We start from the raw sequence: 19,699 nt of genomic DNA, 5'->3' as shown, positions 1-19,699 counted from the left end.
AAGATAAACCTCTCTTGTGCAGAGACAAGACATGGTGCAGTGGGCACCAAAATGTATCAAAACCACGAATTTTTGCAAAGATAAGTGTTACACACTTGGTGAAGAATCTTGGTACCATAGCAAAACCAAATGGCAACATCCCAAACCAGAACACCATGGTGCCAGTTGCAGACTGAAGGAGATGCCAATTACTCGTGTTGATGGAGATGTAAAAATAAATCTAAAATAGATAAAATAAAAATAGATGTAAAAATAGACTCAAACCAATCCTCATCGTGGAGCAGAGGAATAGAAGCAATTTTAGCCATCCAAAAATGCTTGTGAGGATGTAAAGATTTATTTCTCTGAAGTCCAGAATCAGTCATAAACCTCCATTCAGCTTTGGTGAAATAGTGGGAACAGAGCCTGTCAGGAAATTGTACCTAGAGACCTCTCCATTGGTTCTTTCACCAGAGTAGTATCCATTTCTGTTAACACCACCTCTGAAGAAAAAGTGAATTTGAAAGGGTTTTTGAGGAGGAGCCTGTCAAACTCTGTTTTGCATCTCTTCTAGATAATAAAGGAGACCCATAAATTAAATGCTTCCATGCCTGGAAATAGAGCAAAAGATGAGTGCCAGAGATAGAGTGACAAGCACTGGGACAAAGGAGAAGGTGGGCCAGTCAAAGGTGGTGCTTGCCAGTGGTGTCTTATTTTCTACAGGTGTTTGGAGATTTTGTTGACTGGACCTGATGTCTCAGAGGTTGTGCTGGAGCCTAGCAATATGTTTGGCTAGCAGGTGCATAGCAGTTGTTTATAAAACAGTTGTCTAAATTGCTTCATCCAAGGGCATTCTTGGATGGCGGTTGGACGATATGCTTCCATCTTGCTCTATTTTTGGCCTTCTGTGCCACCACCTTCTCAGTCTTCACACGGAATGGTACTCTTCAGTCGTGGAGTGCATGTCTTAATATAGTCCTGGGGATTTAAGCCATGCATATCATCAGAAAGCTGTTGAGCCAGCTGTGGCTTTGGGATTATGGTGAGTCATGTTCCTCGATGTACGTCTCTGTGAGAGAGGGGCATCACCTTGCTTTCAGAGACTTAAGTTAAGCCTCATTTATCCTCTTGTACCCATGACTTCTCTCATAAGAAAAGCTTGTGCACGGACATTGCATCCTGATAGTTTGCTGCAATCAGCAGTAGTACTACAGAGGCAATATGGGCCAGGTGCCATTAAATCCAAGCTTCTATTTTCTTTATCCAGGGATGAGGAATGGATCTTATGGGATCGATAAGATCTTGAAAATCATGGAATTTGGTTTTTGGCTGGACCAAAAACCCTGTACCTTTCTCCAGAGCCTTGCACATTTGCTCAAGTGCTTTATTGTTGGCAACATGGAAGACAGCCTTAAAAGTCTATTGGATGGTTTGACTCTAAGAGGGCGTGCCACCAGTGTGGAGAACTCAAACTACATCAAATATCAGGTCTTTTATTGTAATCACTGATCGTTGCTTCTCCAATCCAAGAGATGACACCATACAGAGTAATTGTTTTGAGAAGGGCTTTGTACCTGCAGGAGGAGATGGCAAGGTGTCTTTGTTCCCCATAGCAGTGTCTGTTGATGAAGTGTTAAAAGGTCAGCATTGAAAATGTAGAATCTGACATAATCTTCTGGTACTGACTGTGGAGAAACTTTTCCTCTTAATGGGAATGCTATGATTCAGTATGTTTTGTGAGAATATTTCCAGATTTGATGGTTGAAATAAGGTGGTGTGAGTAGCAACAGGACATAATGTATTAGGTGGCATGGTGAGAGAAACCCCAGGACGTCAACTGATGTGCAATTTTGTTAGTGGTACTATAGGAGCAGCTGTAAAGATTGCACCCAGTTCTGATGGTAATGTGAGGTGGTTTACATCAGCTAAGATGTCTTGGTGATACAGTTGGTTCCATTAAAAAGAGCCCTCAATGTGGAAGAAGTCTTGATAACATAAGAAGCATATCAACATTGGTCAGGGGAGTAATTCTCTGTGTAGAACTTCTGCAGGTTGTATGCATTGGTGCCAACATCCATATTGTGCCATCAGTAGAGTACTTCAAAATCATACACTCATGGGATGAAGAGTATCTCTCAATAAGGAATATGGTGAATGCAGCTAATACCCAGGTGGTTCACTCTGGTCAAAATACCATCCTCCCTCCTGACAGTAGTAAAAGCCAAATAAGCAGATCCCTGTTAGGATTGAGGGATAATGGTTGCGGCAGATGGACTTCATCTGTGGCAGATGGACTTCATCTCCTGTTCTATGGAAATGTACTGAAGACACCTACTTCCAAAGAAGAGGCTACCATCTGAGGGTTCTACAGCATCCAGGGAACCAGAAGCATTTTTGATCTTGCTTCAAGGTGCACTGCTACCATAGTTAACAGCAGAGTCACTGGCAGTGTTGATACCAATGGAGGCAAAGTTGGGGCTGCAAGAGACTGAATAGGAGATTCCTTTTCTCCTTCAGTTCCACAGGTATTTTATGTGTTTTGGCCATTATAGTGAGCTTTTTATCCAACACCACATTAGTGACTTTCCTGATGATTGGTATAAGGAGCTTTGGAATGGTTGGTGGTAAAGAAAACTTCTATCCTGGAGCCACCCAATTGTCTGTATTAGAGTGGGACACAGTCTCTGATGCCCAAAGTGGAGGAAGTCCTTGAGAGGATTTTTGGATGAGTCCTACCCTTTGCAGATTTCGCAGCCCTCGGAAGCTTGTCCCACATAACAGTTTGAAGCATGATAAACTAGTTAAATCTTGCCTGATTTGTAAAGGCTTGGCAAAATGAGCAGGAGTTGAAGGTAGCAGAATAATTCACCTGGGAGTTGCCCATTAGTTGTGGGGACTTTGCTGTCACAATGAGCATATTACAAAGACAATAGAAAGGAATCACCAGAGAGAAAGATAGTTTAAAGAAAATCCTCAGTGAATTCTACTTTTCTTGAATAAGCAAGAGGGTAAGATTTTCTGCAAGACTGCAAACCAGTAGTAGTTGCAACAGAACTGAGGGAATTGGTGGTTAATTGGTGGAGAAGGGTTCCTGCTAAAACACTCAGAGAAGGTTCCTGGTAGAAGTTCCACACAGGTGTAGATCCCATGCATGTGATGTTCACAGCAGATTGTATACTAGAAGTTAGAGACAAGGCTTTGCTGGTCCAGAGTCACTAGTTTTTCCTGAATTAATCTCTGAAATGATGCTCTGTAGAATAAGCTTGGTTTATACTTGAAACAGCTTGAGTGGGTGCTTTTTCAAACTCTTGCAGTTTGGAGGAATTTTTTATTGCAAACATAAGTCAAATGTATATTTTTCACTATGAGTATAATGTTTTCAAATTTAAGATTGTATTTCAAGTGAACCATATTAAAATGAACTGATACAGTAAGATTGCATACAGTCATGTTATTTGTTGTTGTTGCTGGAAGTTTATATGAGGCAAGTCTATTTTACTGTAGTATATGCAAAATCCATTTCAGAATACCTTGGTATGCCTTAAGTGATTGGCCAGAAGTTTTTGGTGAACTTTGGCTTCTCTTAGGATACACTCACTATTTCTAAACGTGTATTTTTTTAATTTTAGGCTGCTATTGTAAGGATTATGAAGATGAGAAAAGTTCTTAAACATCAGCAATTGCTTGGAGAGGTACTCACACAACTGTCATCAAGATTCAAGCCACGAGTCCCAGTAATAAAGGTTTGTCTAAAGAGCAATTTAGTAGTGATAGGCAAGAAGCCTTTACTTTCAAGCATTGCAAATATTAGAAGTATACATTTGTGAGGTTACTCAGAAGTGAAGTATAACTTTTTAAATACAGAAAGAGTATGAGATCACATAAATTGAATTAAGCTATACCTTCAGATAAACAATTTAAACCAATTTCACTGTAGATTTTGGCACATAATGTACAGCTGCATTCTAAAAGTGTTGTTTAACTGTTTTAGACATCTGCACCAGTTGCTCATGTGTTTTGTCCATCCTCTGTGATGCAGTTTTTCATTTGAAGTACCCCTTTAGTGGTTAGTGTGTGCGAGTAGTACATTGATTAGGCAAAGTACCTAAGCACAAGTTCCAGCTCTGGTCACTTGCTTTACATTTAATTTAATCCAGTTTTTGTGATGGTACAGAATTAAACAGTTGCCATTTCCTCTACCTTGTTCTATCATATCCTACATAAGCTTGGTGTATGCTTCATATTAGTTCTGCAGGTTTATGGGTTAGATCCACATTTATGCTGGATCAGCTACACTGATAGAAGTCAACTTCCATGTTTGACAGCTGCTTTAGCCCACTGAAAATAACTACATATAACATGAGACCCTGCTGAACGGGTGTTGAAACAAAAGGAGAACCCCAGGCAGGAAGACCTAATGTGATTTCTCTCCCAAAAAGCAGATCAATTTATCAACACGGCTTAACATTTGTAGGACTCTAAAGAAATAAGAAATGAAGTGGGAACACCTATGAACACAAAAAAGATTGCATGTTTTTTCCATTTTCAGAAATGCATTGACATTCTAATAGAGAAGGAGTACTTGGAGCGTGTGGATGGTGAGAAGGACACCTACAGTTATTTGGCTTAACACTTTTTAGAAGTCAGTATGGCAAACAATTACACAACTGAAAGAAAGAAAAAGAACTTGTTGGCCTGCTGCCATCTGGACCTCCATTTTTATAACTGAGACCAGGACTTCCATCCCCCAATCTTGGAATTACAGTCTTGGAATTGCTCAGGATTGACACATTTCAAATATGTAAATATGGACACCAATGCCATTTAACCTAATTTAAGAACAGAACGGAATCTGAAACCTCCTTTACTGGAGGTTGCATGCTACTGCATTTAAATCAATACATTGGCTATACAACAAAAAGCTGTTGCTACAGGCAGCACTTATACATGTTGGCAGCACTTTGGTTTGGGCCCATGGTGTAATCTGCTATGAAAAATCATTTGTATAGTGTGTTTCATTTTTTAATGTGTGAAATAAAAAATAAAAAATTTCTGTACAAGTTGCATTTGGTTTTATTGTTAAGTTCCATGAGTTATCTTTCTTAAATGTAAATAAAAGGTATAATGATTATGAAAGCCAGATGAACTGGGTACTGTTTTGCTTTCAATACTGTTTCTACTAACTTCAAGCAAAACACATAGCTGAGCTTTAAAGTATAATCTTATCTTTTGGCATTTTACAAAAACCAATTTATTAAACAAAGGTATGAGTATTGTGCATGTTAAGGCTCCTACAGGTAGTGACTGGCATTCATTTTATCAGATTCCTGGTTTGTTACATGTGAACCAAAAGTTCTTGTATTTTTTAAACCCTCTAGTCAATTGCTAAACAAGCCAAGAATAAACCAGGAATCTGCCAAAGCAAGCAGGAATTCTATCTTCTGCCACATGATAGGGAAAAGGAAGAAGTGGTCCACATGGCTTTGTCTGTCTTTTTGCTCATGCAGAAAAATACGGTTTCACATTACAAATACTGCCTGAAGGTTTATTCTCAATTGGGCCACTGTATTGTTTTCATGAACATCTGGTAAGGTGCCCTTTTTTACCCTGTCATCTTTGTGATCAAGACTAGAACCTGTGTAGATACTTTAAAGCACTTACTACTTGTTTTTTGCACCTTCAATCCCCCTTTCCTTCATTTCTTTGGAGTAACTCCCAAGTTGTTATTTGAGATATTTAATGGCTAGCTCAAGTTAACCTTGTGTATGAAACTGAACCTAGATCAACAACTGACTAGCTTGTTTTAAAGTTCCATTTTCAGATTAAAAGCATTTATTTTCTTTTAGGAAGTGCTAAAGTTAGCATTCGCTTCAAAATAGAGTTGCAGGCTAAAACATCTAGTTTGGCAGTTAGAGGTTTTATTTATCATTGTGCATAGTGCTTTTTTTACCTTAAAGTCCATGTAAGCTTGCACCCATCCCTTGTTTAAAGAAGTAGACCATTTCAATTCAAAGTTCAAGTATCCTTTATTCAAGGTTCAAAAATGTACCACACTGCATTATTGCAAAAGTTCAATGGTACAAAACATGTTGCAGCTGGTGAGAAGGCAATAAAAAGTTGATTTTTAGGATTTGTCATTATAAATTACAGGTACAGTACTTTGTAAATTCTGCATTCCAAATTGCATCAATTCAATCTTTTAAAAAAATTGCCCACAGTACTAGAAACTCCTGAAGATAAGGCAGCTGTTTTATTGGAGAGGTAGCTGGTATCAAGGGATTTCCATTTCTCTTTCAATGCCTACATACTTGAGGGCATCAGCTTGACTGTATCTAAAATAAAACACATCATTTGTATCTGATTTATTTTGACTTTGTAGCGGTCCCTTTTATTCAAAAGGCAGACTAGAAAATATTAACACCTACACCCACTTAAGAATAAATGAGAAATCCAGGGAAATCTACACACTTCCTGCATTTCAGAAATACTTGGCTTGAATCCAGTTAATAGGATTAGCAAGTACTATTATGACCTAAGTACTGAAACACTTGTCAAAATCAATTTCTCATTTACAATGTTCAGTACTGAATATGCTGTACCTACCTATAATCAAAAAACAGCTCTTCACCAGTCTGAATGGCTCTCTTAGCAAATATGCCTATTCTGTGATCTCCATTAACCATCATTACTGTAAAACAAAAATTGAAGTTAACACAAAATTTAAGAAATGCCTTCACCATTGTATCAAAGAATTACTTCAACAGCTTGCTTAGTTAGCTGTATTCTTGTGAGATTTTGGAAGTATTCACCTTTTGCATAGCAGTTGGGATTGACTGAATGGTTTGCAAATCTTATTTTGTTCCCCTTCCGCGTTGCATCCACCACAAAATCTAAATTTAAAAAAAGTGGTTAGACTATTCAGAGCAGACTGAAAAATATGAACGTAACATTCATTGAAGTGCTCTGCCTAGCAGGTGCTACAGCTGATATACTTAAATCACTGGCTGGCTATGGATGATATGGCTAGAAAGTCCTGCCTTTTTAGCATTTCTAGAAGAAACAGTGAAGGCTTATCTTATAAAATGTTTTCCTTCTAATGTGGCTATTCTTCAGTCACCAGTTAACACTTCTGCTGCTTAGGAATGGTTATCATTGCTGTTTCATCATACCACCTAAAGAGGTATTGTGTCATTAAAGCCTAAATAGTTCTTGTACACTGACTTCAAGCATAGGTTGAAGATGTGAAAATACTTGGCTTGAAACAGCATTAGAACCATGCTTCATATCCTGAGATAAGTGAAGTAGTGAATGGGTTGAAACATACCATTGTTTAAATTGAACAGAAAGCTGCACATGTATTTGTCATATACTTTCCCCCTTCTGTCTGCTTCATCCTGAGAAATAATCTGAAAGTAAAATGTAAGAAATGGCTTTGATAACCACTGGACACAAGCAGATGTAACATGTTCCATCCCCTCCAATCTAAACCAGCTGTTCTATTTGCAAAACAGCTGATTAACAGCTAAGTGGGAAAACTGCCCATTGATTTTGCTGAAGCCTTTTTATGGAAGACACTCTTACCTCACCACAATATTCTGAGATGAATTCATTTTTCTGCACCGGATCCTTAATGAAAATCCCCCAGCCTGCCACATCAGAAGGTGCTAGCAGCAAATGCTAGTAGAATGATAGGGAAAAGTGTCTTAAGCCAGTAACACTGAAAATGCTTAAGCCTAACCAAATATATCCTATGAAAATGTACAGCAGCTGCAGTAAAGTAGCAGCTGTTTTACACACGTTACCATACTCATTAGCAGTGTAACACTGAAGTTCAGACTCACAGAAGATCCAAGTGGCATGCTTAGAAAGTGCAGTTTTAAATCCTTCAAATTGCGAGGAGTTGGCACTTCAGGCATACATTTTTCAATTAGTTTCTTTAAATGTTTGCACCAGCTTTTGATACCTTTACAGCTTTAAAAATCCATGACATCTGAATATATTTCTCTCTCCAAAAAGGAAAAATACTCAAAATTTGCCAGAAAGGTTTAAAGCAAGTAACGTTTTTGATGACACTCATGATGCTCCCAAAAAGGGGATGCATTTATAGATCTACCCTTTCTGGAGTACTTGAAAGGCTCTGCAGAATGTGGAAAAGCTGAAACTGATAACAGGGCAATACTTTAAACTAGAGGATCTAACCCAAAAGGGGAAGTTAGGCACACCGTCCCCCCTTAAAAAAAAACCCCTGCCACATTGCTTTTCAATTCCCAGTTGTCAAGTGTGGACAAGGCAACCTATGTGTAGCCTTGCTTGGTTAATGTCCATGGATGCTGTCAAGTGTAGGAAGCATTTACCAGATTAACCAGGCAAGGCCCCACATTTCAAGTAGCTGTAAGAATGTACCCATAAAGGACTTTAAAACCTGCAAACAAAATTCCATGTATTTGCTGGACAACTTAAAAATAAGAGCCTGCGATAATTGCTCCATAGTGCCCATTTGAACCAAGAGGGCTAGGTTTTGTTATTACTCTTGATGAACAATTCACCTGCTACTTCCCACAACCCACAAGGAGACTGGCCTCCTGGCTTCAAAGAGCACACCAACCCATCATGGATTGAACAAACTATAGAAGAAACCATATGTTGTTGAGGTGACCTGTTGCCCCCAACCACTGCGGAACACAGTTCAGATACCACAGCAGTCCACTGTAGCTAGTCACCTAAAATGACTAGCTTGTTATGTGGTCCAATCACTGTAGTGGAAGAATTATACAAGCTTCACACATTTTGCTACTGCTATCATAGGACAGATGAAGAGTAAACGGCCAGCCGACTAAGCAGAAACCATCTTTCTGCTTTTGTGCAGTTAAAAGTTCTTGGGCATCCCTGTTCTATTTTTTGGTGTGTGTGAGTGTTAACCAGTAAAGTTATAGATTAAAAAGATGAACCTTTTTGGATCCTCGCTGAATGCTGCAATTCTTGCAAGACACATTTTTGCTGTCCCAGTGATCTGCTGCTCCACATGTCAGGCAGAGATCTGGATCACACTCACGTACAGCCAAGTAGCAAGGGCACTGTTTAGTGTTGCATTGTGCTTTACAGCGGCAACCAGGAAATCTGTTTTGGCCTTTAGACGAGAAAAGGTAGAAAGCTGAACTAACTTGATTTTACATGAAACAGGATTGCACAGTTATCTCTTGATCCTTAGGGCCAAATTATTTGTGGGTATTTGTGCTCAGTACTTCAGGAATGTGAGTCACCAAATTGAAATTATGCATAGGTATCTAAAGCACATGCTTGGACAATTACAAATGTCAGTCAATCCCACAACCAATAAGCTTAGTGCACCAAAATAACTTAAACATCAATGAAAGAACTGGCCAAGGAGTTTTATTTACTTGATGATGAAAAGATTTGGTTAGCCATTCCATGGCTGCTTAGGGTTCATGACAAAGAGGGAGAGCAGCTGGATCTCTTTTTGCTCCCATCACAGTCCCAATGAGAAACACCCCTATTGTGGGCCTACTATTCACAATAGGAGGAGAGTTCCAACTGGTACCAATGAGTTTTCTTGTGAGTACATGGGACAGTGATTCCTTTGTATCACAAATGTAAAAGCTCAATGCCCCTTTCCATACAAGAACAAACAATATTTCATGAACACTTGCACTGCTCCTAAACCCACCACCTAACCCAAGCATTTTGATTGCTCTGGACCAATTAAAAATACCAGTTTCAAAAATCACTTACATTCTGAGCTGCACTGACAGAACTTCTCACAGAAGTTCTGAGCAATGACACAGGGGCACGAGTTGTCACAAGGCTGACGTGGGTGATCACATGGCTGGTAGTTGTAAACATGATTGGATGACCCATCTGAACAACAAATAACGCTATGTTTAGAAAGAAGAAATTTGATATAGGAAAATAAAAGTACAACTTACTTCCCCTTGACCGCCCCCCCCCCACAAGCCCTTATATATCTTTTCAGTGTTAAACCAGGCAGTGGATGGAAGAAAAAACTAATACAATCAGTCTTAATTGTCAAGTTTCCCTAACTGGGCACAACCCAGCAACTGTTCAGGACTTTAAAGGTGCAATTCTATGCACATTTAGAAAAAAACATGCTATGAATTTCAGCATTCCCTAGCCTCCAAAGCTAACTGGAGATTGCTGGAAGTTATGGAACTTTTTCTGTCTAGCTATGAATAGGATTGTGCCCAAGGGTCTCTGAGAGAGCATTCCAGGGGCCGTAGGATTGTGCCACTCCCCTGCTTCACCACTGGAGGGGGAAGTCCACTCAGAAGTCTGCTCAGTCTGCTCAACTACCAGAACTCCAGCACAGCTGGAAAAAAGGAAATCCAAGGTTCTCCCATTACCCCAGCTTGCCCCCTATGATATGAGTTGGCATAGTTTTATTTCCATTCTTTGGAAAACAACAAGGGGAAGAGATTCTAACACAGAGACACAGCATCCCCAAAGGGCCAAAACACAGCTTCATAAGAAATGACAGGTCACCACCACCCCTGACTGCTCTGTCTGTCCCACAGATTTCAACGAGAGGAATCAGCAAATGCTTTTCATTTCCACTGAAATCTCTTCCAGAGTGAACTTGATCCCTTAGCTGAGTCATGCTTTTTCCTCATGAATTCCAACACAATTAACTGTACTTCAAATAGAAAACATTTCCATGCAGAAACAGAAAAAATAATATACAGATTATTATATGTATTGACTGTGCAATGATGGGATGGATAGCCTTTGAACGATGCAACTATAGCTCATGGAAAACCTGATGAAATACAAAAGCATCTTATTCAACTACTAGAGCTTTCTTTTGAGGTATTTTGTTTGGTTTGTGCCCCGGCTTTATACCAAAAATGGCATTTAAGCTGGCTTAAGAACACTAACAAACCCTTGGTTGCCCTCCTGAGACCCTTGGTATTGGATGGGATAGAAATGTTTCAAACAAAGAAACCTTGATAAAAACAGTAACAAACATTATAATAATAATGAAACACAGGTCAAAAGCAGACAGATCAAGCCTATTCAAACATCAGTTAATTATAAATCATTTCCACCCACACCTGTGACTCCAACTATTTATGCTAGGTCTTTTAGGCTGCAACCTTATGGGGACTGTCCATAACCTTCTGAATTCAGAGGAACTGCAAGCAACCTATAGAGTGGAAGAAGTGCAGAGGCAAAGCCCACCTCTGTGTGCTTTCTGCCTGGCAAAGCAGCTGGACAGCTGCCCTAAAGCACATGTGCCTTGTTGTCATCAATTCTGATTAGTCCAGAAATACAAAGTTAATAGAAGTAGGGTTCTATGAAGGTGGTTTTAGAATTAATCTGCAATGTAAACTGCTGACTTGTCAAGTGGGTTCATATTGGGAGTGTAGGTCTCTATACACAGGGTATAGAAGAATCTGAATCTGATGGTTCCTGGGTTTTGATCTTTTAAAAATTAACATAGTAAAATGTACTGCTCTCTCAAATGATTTTAGCTTTTATATGTACTTGTATTAACAATATGGAATCACAAAGTCACTGTTAACAGGGCAACCTGTCAATTACACTCATTTGCTGTATTCCAGAGCTTCAGGTATACTATAAATAGAAGTATCTCCAGGTTCACCAGTGTAACCCCCATTCATATCAAGAGGCACTTCATACAAGTGATATAGTCCTCCCTTAACTGAGGTGAGGTAAGGAATCTCCTCGTGTCCACAGGAACCCTCCTGCATTACAAAGATCTACAGGATCACTGGATTAGGGTTAGGTTACTTCTTTAAAAAACAAAACAAACCCAGAAATACTGTTATGAAATTCTAGGATACTAAGTTGAATGTAAAGATGCTAACCCTTCTTCAGCTGTATCTTTCTGCAGTGAGCAGCCCACAACCTGTAAAAACACAAACATACAATAAGGTTGAGAAGGTGTATTTGACTGGAAAATGCAGCTAAGTCCAGCTGCACCTTAAATACTGGCTTTGAATCAGGGTATTGTATATAATTTGCAAAAAGCCACAAAACAGAAAAGTTAATATTGCTGTCTGTGATTGGATTGGAAAATATCCTGTAAAGAAGATACTAATGATTATACCTGAAATGTTCTCTATGTTTTGAAGTTTGCTTGAGCAAAAACAAACACAAAAATACTATTGCTATAAAATGATTTCCTATAACATTCAATCTACAGTTATGTTAGAGGTAAAGCTTGTCAAATTCAAATTTGTATGAGTTTCTTGTGATAAGTATTTTCTAAATTTATTTGCAGATCTTGTATATGTAGTTTTTCAAAGGAGCTTATTTTTGCTACACCCAATAGAGCTAACACAAGATTTTCATATACATTTCAAGGATTGCATCCAGACTCTGCCTTTCACTGATGGGAAGGGCTCTGTGCACAGAAGGGGCCTCTACCTGAAAGTTGGAGATCCCTCCATCACCACAGCTCAGCCCATTCAGCCCGGCCCTCTGACTCTCTGTGTAGCATTTTCAGGGGGCTGGAGGGGCCACTGTGGGGAGAAGAGGGTGGAGGAAAAATGTTTAAGAAATCTGATTGCAGGTATGTATTTTTCCTAGGGAATACAACCCCCACGCCCAAATGCTTTGATCAAAGGCCTTCAAGAAATGTTTCAAATCAACAGGGAAGGCCTTTTTTTGTTTGTTTTTTAGTACAGAATTCTTCCAATTTCATTTCTATTCAACTCAGGGCCAGCTCACACAACACTTTTCCTTCCTGTGCAAACAGCCCCTTCTCTGAATGTACGGTAAAGGTTTCTCTCATATGTGCGTGCTAGTCGTGTCCAACTCTAGGGGCAGTGCTCACCTGTTACAAGCCAAAGAGACAGTCGGAAGACACTTCTGTGGTCATGTGGCCAGCATGACTAAATGCTTTTGCGCACAAGAAGCTGTTACCTTCCCACCGAAGTGGTGCCCATTTATCTACTTGCATTTGCATGCTTTGAAACTGCTAGGTTGGCAGGAGCTGGGGCGAGTAACGGGAGATCACTCCGTTATGCAGCACTAGGGATTCTAACAGCCAAACTGCTGACTTTCTGGGTGACAAACTCAGTGTCTTTGAATATACACACTCATAAATACAAAGATAAACATGCCAGCACAAGGATCACTGATGTTTCAGCACTTGCTCTTGTAATCATGACTGTACCTATTCATACAGATTGTGTGTGTGCAGAATCCCTTGTTCATTTCAATGCATGACTGAATGAATAGCTATATTACTCTTCCTGTCTGCATTACAGTAATTAAATGGAATGAAATGAGTAAACCAATTACAGAGTTAGGTAAGTATGTCTCTCAGTTTCAATGGACAAATATAGGCAGGGGTACATAAAACTATGGATATTAGTCCATGTGTCCCCTTCTAAAGACAATGGCATCATAAATCATTAGTACTCTCTCTTTACAGTTGTGGAACTGAGGATAAAACTAGGGCAACTCATACAAAGGTTGTCTTTATTTATTAAATTTTTATCCTGCCTTTTTCCTTTCAAGAAATCAAGGCAGCTCACATGATTCTCCTCCTCTCAATCTTATCCTCACAACAACAGCCCTGTGTGGTAGGTTGGACTGAGAGTCTGTGACTGGTTCAAAGTCACCCAGTGAGCTCCATGGCTGAGTGGAGACCAAGAAGAAGAATCTTTTTGCTCAAACTGCACCTACAGTGGCTCTACAGTTCTCCCCACTGTCCAGATGGTGCTTGTTCTCTGGATCAGATAGGATCTAAGAGTAAACTAAAGTGACAGCCAATGTATTTGGAAGGGTAATGACAGTCCTTGACAGCCAGTGCATTTGGAAGGCTAATGAAGGCCATAACAATCTAAGACAGTAGTTTCTGGGAGACTTCCTAGGTATGCAGAAGTATGTGTGATTGTAAATCAAAACAAAGGTAAAGATTTCCCATGACTTCCTCTCCCAAAAACCCAATACCCTGGCAGGCTCAGTGACTTCCAGAAGCCTTAGGATGTTTACCATCTACTGCAAAGAAAAGCAAATGGAAATGAAAAATGTGGTGTGTTTGCATATAAAACTTCCCTATTTACACCCTTAACTACTTATAAATACTTTGGAGAAACATGTTGCTAGCTGTCTGGATCCCTAAATAGTAATACCCCCCTTAAGGAAGAACTTACACCACACAATTTTATTGCAGGGCTTACTTGTTTACCTGTAATGTGTAATTATGTGGAGATAATACAGAAAATAGAAAGAACTGTTTCAAGAAGCCTGAAATTCAGGGTAGCAACTCTCCACTTCTCTACTTGGACTGCAACTTATTCCATTAGAAGGCAGCTCTGAACTTCTGAATATTTAGTGCCCTACTACTAGGCCATTACCAGCAGGGTTGTTTTGGTAGTTGTTGTTGTTTTGGCCTTGTCTTCCTTTTCTTTTACATCTAGATGGGCCTCTGAGCCTAATTAGAGGACGTATGCTGCCAGAAGCAGAGCTGGGGATGGAGAGACCAAAGAAATGTTCATAGCTCCTCCTCTCCCCTCACTGCCCACCAGAATAGCCCCTTTAGGATCCCCACAGGTTCCTTCAAAACACTTTTTCAACCTTAGAAAACAGGTGCCATGATTCTTTCTGTGGGGGATGAGGTAAGGAGGGGCAGAGGGATTAACTTTGGGAAGAGCAATTCAAAAAATAGGTCCCTAGGCATTGTTTTAGCTCTGGATTGATATTCAGCTGGTTTACCTGTGTTTCCTCTTCTTCTTTCTTGGAGGAGTATCAACATCTTCAGCAGGTGCAGGAGCAATAATACTAGATTCTTTTACTCTAAACTCATATACCTGTAAGGAGATTAACATTCCTGTGACTAGTTCCTCACTGGCAAAAGTCAGTCATTTTCTATTAGTATGTATCTATTTCTTCTAGCATGGCTAGGAGTGAATGTATACTTAAGGCAGTATTTCTCCTGGTAATACGAGTTATTTATTCATATTCTTAACCTAATCTCAACCAACTGCACACAGTGATGTTGATGCTAATGCAAATGAGAGGATTTTATCAGACTACACTGAATCTGCTTGGATCCTCTATGTACATTAAGAACTTCAAATTCCTTAGAACAGGAATTTTAGTATCATGACACTAGTACTGTTTTTGAAAGCACTCTCTTTGTTGTCATTTTACTCTTACCTGCCTACATGTTTTGGTCCCAATTAATCTGGCAATTGCACAGAAATTGTCATAGTAGGTACCAATGAGAACTCTGAACATTGAAGCTTCTGCACCACTCCATTCAACATTCTCAGGAGGTTCAATATTTGGCTTCATTTTGATAGGTGTTTGACATCTTGAATTTGCTTCTGAAATACCAAGAACAAACACTGAAGCAGTTAATATGGAAATTTTCCAACTGAATGCTCCTTTAGTTATTGTGCTGCATGGTATGAATTAACTTTGACACCACAAACTTTGAAACGGTGTAGTCCTCAAATATTTGGCAGATAAATAAAATTTAAATTAAGAAATAACTTATTAATTTAAACAACTTATATGCCACCCCATCGCAATGGGGTGGCAATCCCATATAAAATTCAACAAATAAATAAAATACAAAAAATAAATAAAATAAAATAGTGGATCCAGCCTGGTCAATTTAAACCAACAAATAAACCATTAACAGTTAAAGTAGTGTTTAAATAAAAAGGTCGTGGCCTGGCGCCGAAAAACAAATAAGGACGGCGACAGGCAGACCTCTCTGGGGAGCGCATTCCATAGGTTGGGCGCCACCGCAGAGAAAGCCCTCCTCCGAGTACTCACCCTCCGAATATCCTTCACGGAGGGTTCCCGGAGAAGGGCCTCTGTCGCCGATCCCAGGGGGCGGGAGGGCATTGCTGGCATATTCAGCACAGTGACACATACAAAGATGCAGCCAGTGATTTCCTAGCAGGCAGGGAACTCTTACCTGTTTCGGTATTAGGTGTGACTGGTTCACTCATTTACTTCTAATGCATAGAGATAGCAAGAGCACAAGCCATCAAAGTAAGAGACTAATTGGAAGACAACATTTTTGGAAATCGAATGAGAAAGGTTCAGTATATAATTAACTCATCTCTTGTGGCACACTAGCATGTCCCACCACAAAGCTAGTGAATGACTTGCAAAAGATCTACATAGGCAATGCTTGCCTTACTTGACCTCTTGTAACTTAATGATTTTTATTTTTATATATCAGCATGACAGGAACAGTTTGCAGTTCATGGGAAGCAGACACACATGCACTTGAATGCACGCAAAGAAAATATAGCTATTTATACCTAGCTCAGAAATGCTCCTTGTTTAAACTCCAATCAAACTTGCCCGTTCTAGAGCTTTCTCTAGCAACAACTGTCTCATTTTCCAAGATAATTCAAGTAACTAAGAGTGATGGAAAATTAACATTAAAATTTCACAAGCAGATACTGTATAACAACACCAAGACTCCCTAATAACAAAAACTTTGCCACTGCATATGTATTGGAAGATGGGATGATACAAGTATTTTAAATATATGTAGCCAGTAAGAACTATTTCTTAGTAAAACCAACAACATTCAAGGTTTGTCTCACCAGAGGAACTTGAAGTCTCATCTTTCTTCTCCTCTTCCTCTTTGTCATTATTTTCGCCTCCAGTTTCAGTTCCAGCTTCTCTATCACTGTCTGTATCTTTAGATTCTAACACATTTATAGTTGGAGTGCTAGGCCTGCTGGTGTTATTTGGAAGCCTTCCTCTTCGGCGCCCCCCTGGACGTTTCGGTGGTGTTTTTATTCGCTCAGCAGTTAAAGCAGCTGCAAACTCTTTGGCTCCTTCCTATGTATGAACAGAAAAATTTGCAGACATCAGTAAGGAAAGGAGAATGTATAGCTGATACCTCCCAGCTTATTGTAATTATTTGCCTAGATCCAAATAATTACAATAAGACCACCTAAATGGCTCGTGTGTGTAAGATTTTGTTTTTCCTTAGAACAACAGCTCTTCCCTATACCATATCAGAGGCTGCTTTTTGTCCCTTAGCTACAGAACAGGTTTATCTTATGGCATACACGGCTGCTTTTTGAAAACTCAAGTTCATCTCTTCCTTGGGCACACAGCACTAGCCTGTTGTTTAGTGCCTACTGATTCCATTTTTATTTAGGCAATAACTAGGCATTACATTATTTAACCATGTAAATAACTAGCTAAACGGAAAGCAAATGGTTTTCAAGCTCACAAGCTATGTTTTCCACAAAAGACATTTGTGTTGCTAAAAAGTATTCCCTTCATTTAGCTTTTGCTAGTAATCTATCTCCTTTCTCTCTTTAGTCAGAGTTGAAGTTTTTTTTTCCAAAAGGAAAATAAAGTTCAATATGCTGGTCATCTGCATAAGTGGTGACAATGAACTACGACACTGGGGAGTCTAGTGATCCCAACAAAAGTTGTGAAAGTGAGTAGCAGCAACAGTACTTCTTAGTGATCACCAATTCATGTAAGGCTTTCAGTATCTGAACCACCAACTGACTATGGAGTACCCCTCCTTCAATGGTTACTTTCCACAAAACTTTACATTCAGGTACATTTATTTTCTTTCAGCGACTACCATCTGGTTACAATGATGGAATCCAGGTTCTCTTCAGGTCACTGCGTTTTTTACATTGACAGAAGACTGAAAAGCAATGTCCTTTGCAAAGAATGCAGGAGTTACAGCACAGAAACCTTGACTATAGCACCGGTCTCCCAAACTAGTAAGACTGGCATGATGTTTGATAATTGGAAAAAGGGGTCCCCGAGTGGGGAGATGGCCATGATTCCAGTTGCTTTTATGCAGGGAAGGCATGGTGATCAGAGGCACGCTGCTGCAGGAAAGACGGGAGCAGCAAAGCAGAGCCGCAGGGCAAATGGCCGAGATTACGCCAGTCTTTCCTGCAGGAGCGCGCCTCTGATCAGGCACGCCTTCCCTGCACGAACGGAACTGCAATCGAGGCCATCTCCACACCCCCAACGCACCGTTTGCACCCATCTCTCCCTCCCCCAGTGCACCTGCAATCACGCCTGTCTCTCCCCCGCACCCCCAGTGCGCCGGGATGACGGGCATGTGCAGGGATGATGGGCATGTGCAGGGATGACAGGCATGATCTCAGTCATGCTGGGAGGGGGGCGGGGAGATGGCCACACTTGTGCTGGGGGCGGAGGAGGAGGAGATAGCCGCCATCTTTGTTGTTGTCACTCTGCTTCATATTTTTCTCATTTAAAAAATGGTTACAGAACGGATTAACCTTATTTACATTGAACCTATGGGGAAATTTAACTTGGCTCATGACCAATTTGGGTCACAACCAGAGTCCTGGAATAGATTAAATTCGTGAACCAAGGTACCACTGTATATGCATATTCCCAAAGGTTTTCTGAACTTCTGAAATTCACAGAATTACTATACAATACTGTTTATACAGATCAGAGTAGCAAGCACTATGATGTCCAAGGTTTTTTTCATTTTCATTTTCATTTCTGACTCTATTACAATCTACTTCTCCAGTGCTCTCTTCCTCACCAGAAGTCCTTTCCTTGCAAAAATAAAAATAGTTCCAGAATTCAAAAATGTTACACGTTAACAGGCGAAACTGTGACAATGAATGTTGGGCAATGAATCCTGACTTGGAATTAGAAAATTGTGGATGGGTTCAACATAAGCAGACTTCCCCTCCACAACATCCCAAATCTGCTCTTGCCCCAGTCTGCTTCTCTGGAGCAGGGGCTGCAGGAGGGAGAATTCACAAATTAGCTTTGTTACAGAATTCACAAATTAGCTTGGCAAGAGCAGTTGCAGCATATGATGATCAGGGACAACAGTGCCAATTTGATCAGCTCCATCTGCAGCCAAATGAAGCAGACAACACTGCTAAAGTAACAAAAGAATAAAGCCAAGACTGCCATAGAAAGCTAGTATTAGCATTTTGGTGATGTACAGGAATGTCACTGAAATGCCTCCCAAGTTCACCTGAACCCCACAAATTAATCCAGCCTGTCCAGCACAAAGGCAGGTTGCTTACCTGTAACGGTCATTCTTTGAGTGGCCATCCGTGCATCACACATTATGGGTGCTGCGCCTGTGCAGTGCCTGTTGCCAGGAGGATTAAACAGCTTTAATGGTTTCAATGGGAACTCCGCACCCTCCCCGTCTTAGTATAAAGGGGAGGAGTGCCCACCATTTCCCCAGTGAGCTGGAGACTGTCCGTTCGCCCCCAAGTGGAGAGAGTTGGTAAGGAATCCAACTCATAAACTAAAAATGATATAAGTAGGTAAGGAAAAAGAGCATACATATAATATGTATATATGAAGAAGACACACACACACACACGCAACATATATGCAGCAGATACCCAGTCATTGATACCGAGTGGGGCCGGTGCGCAGGTCGTGTGAATGCACGGATGTCCACTTGAAGAACGACAGTTACAGGTAAGCAACCTGCCTTTCCTCATCATGGCCTCCGTGCATCACACATTATGGGTGACCCAGAGGTGGGACAGTATCATCACTGGAGGACTGAAGAGAGGACAGCCTGACCGAAGGAGCAATCTTGTCTGGACTTGACGTCCAAGCAATAGTGCTTTGTAAAAGTGGACCATGTAGCTGCTTTGCAGATACCTTGCAAAGGGATCCCTGCTCAGAGGGCAGAAGAAGCACCAACAGCTCTGGTGGAGTGTCCCTTTCAAGTAACAGGCAGGTC

General features: G+C 40.3%; 2 protein-coding genes across 6 annotated transcripts in view; one reads left to right on the top strand and one right to left on the bottom strand.

Annotated features, from left to right (window-relative positions):
- The window catches only part of CUL1 (cullin 1), a 55,258-nt gene extending 50,222 nt beyond the window's left edge, over positions 1–5,036 (top strand). The window contains exons 13-14 of the mRNA XM_044419121.1: positions 3,609–3,722; positions 4,529–5,036. Of these exons, the coding sequence (XP_044275056.1) occupies positions 3,609–3,722; positions 4,529–4,609 (195 nt within the window). The 3' untranslated portion in view covers positions 4,610–5,036. The remainder of the gene's footprint in view (positions 1–3,608; positions 3,723–4,528) is intronic.
- Positions 5,037–5,980: 944 nt separating this feature from the next.
- EZH2 (enhancer of zeste 2 polycomb repressive complex 2 subunit) overlaps positions 5,981–19,699 on the bottom strand; it is a 116,864-nt gene continuing 103,145 nt past the window's right edge. For all 5 annotated transcript variants that reach the window (XM_044453907.1, XM_044453898.1, XM_044453915.1 and 2 more), the window contains exons 10-20: positions 16,563–16,803; positions 15,148–15,317; positions 14,704–14,798; positions 11,844–11,884; positions 9,730–9,855; positions 8,928–9,106; positions 7,561–7,656; positions 7,304–7,385; positions 6,789–6,869; positions 6,583–6,667; positions 5,981–6,311 (exon numbers count right to left, since the gene is read on the bottom strand). In XM_044453907.1, the coding sequence (XP_044309842.1) occupies positions 6,251–6,311; positions 6,583–6,667; positions 6,789–6,869; positions 7,304–7,385; positions 7,561–7,656; positions 8,928–9,106; positions 9,730–9,855; positions 11,844–11,884; positions 14,704–14,798; positions 15,148–15,317; positions 16,563–16,803 (1,257 nt within the window). In that variant the 3' untranslated portion in view covers positions 5,981–6,250. The remainder of the gene's footprint in view (positions 6,312–6,582; positions 6,668–6,788; positions 6,870–7,303; positions 7,386–7,560; positions 7,657–8,927; positions 9,107–9,729; positions 9,856–11,843; positions 11,885–14,703; positions 14,799–15,147; positions 15,318–16,562; positions 16,804–19,699) is intronic.

This window comes from Varanus komodoensis, unplaced genomic scaffold (genome assembly GCF_004798865.1).
Source record: "Varanus komodoensis strain SLA01 unplaced genomic scaffold, ASM479886v1 scaffold10, whole genome shotgun sequence".
NCBI lineage: Eukaryota > Metazoa > Chordata > Lepidosauria > Squamata > Varanidae > Varanus > Varanus komodoensis.
This window is presented reverse-complemented; position numbering and strand designations above follow the sequence as displayed.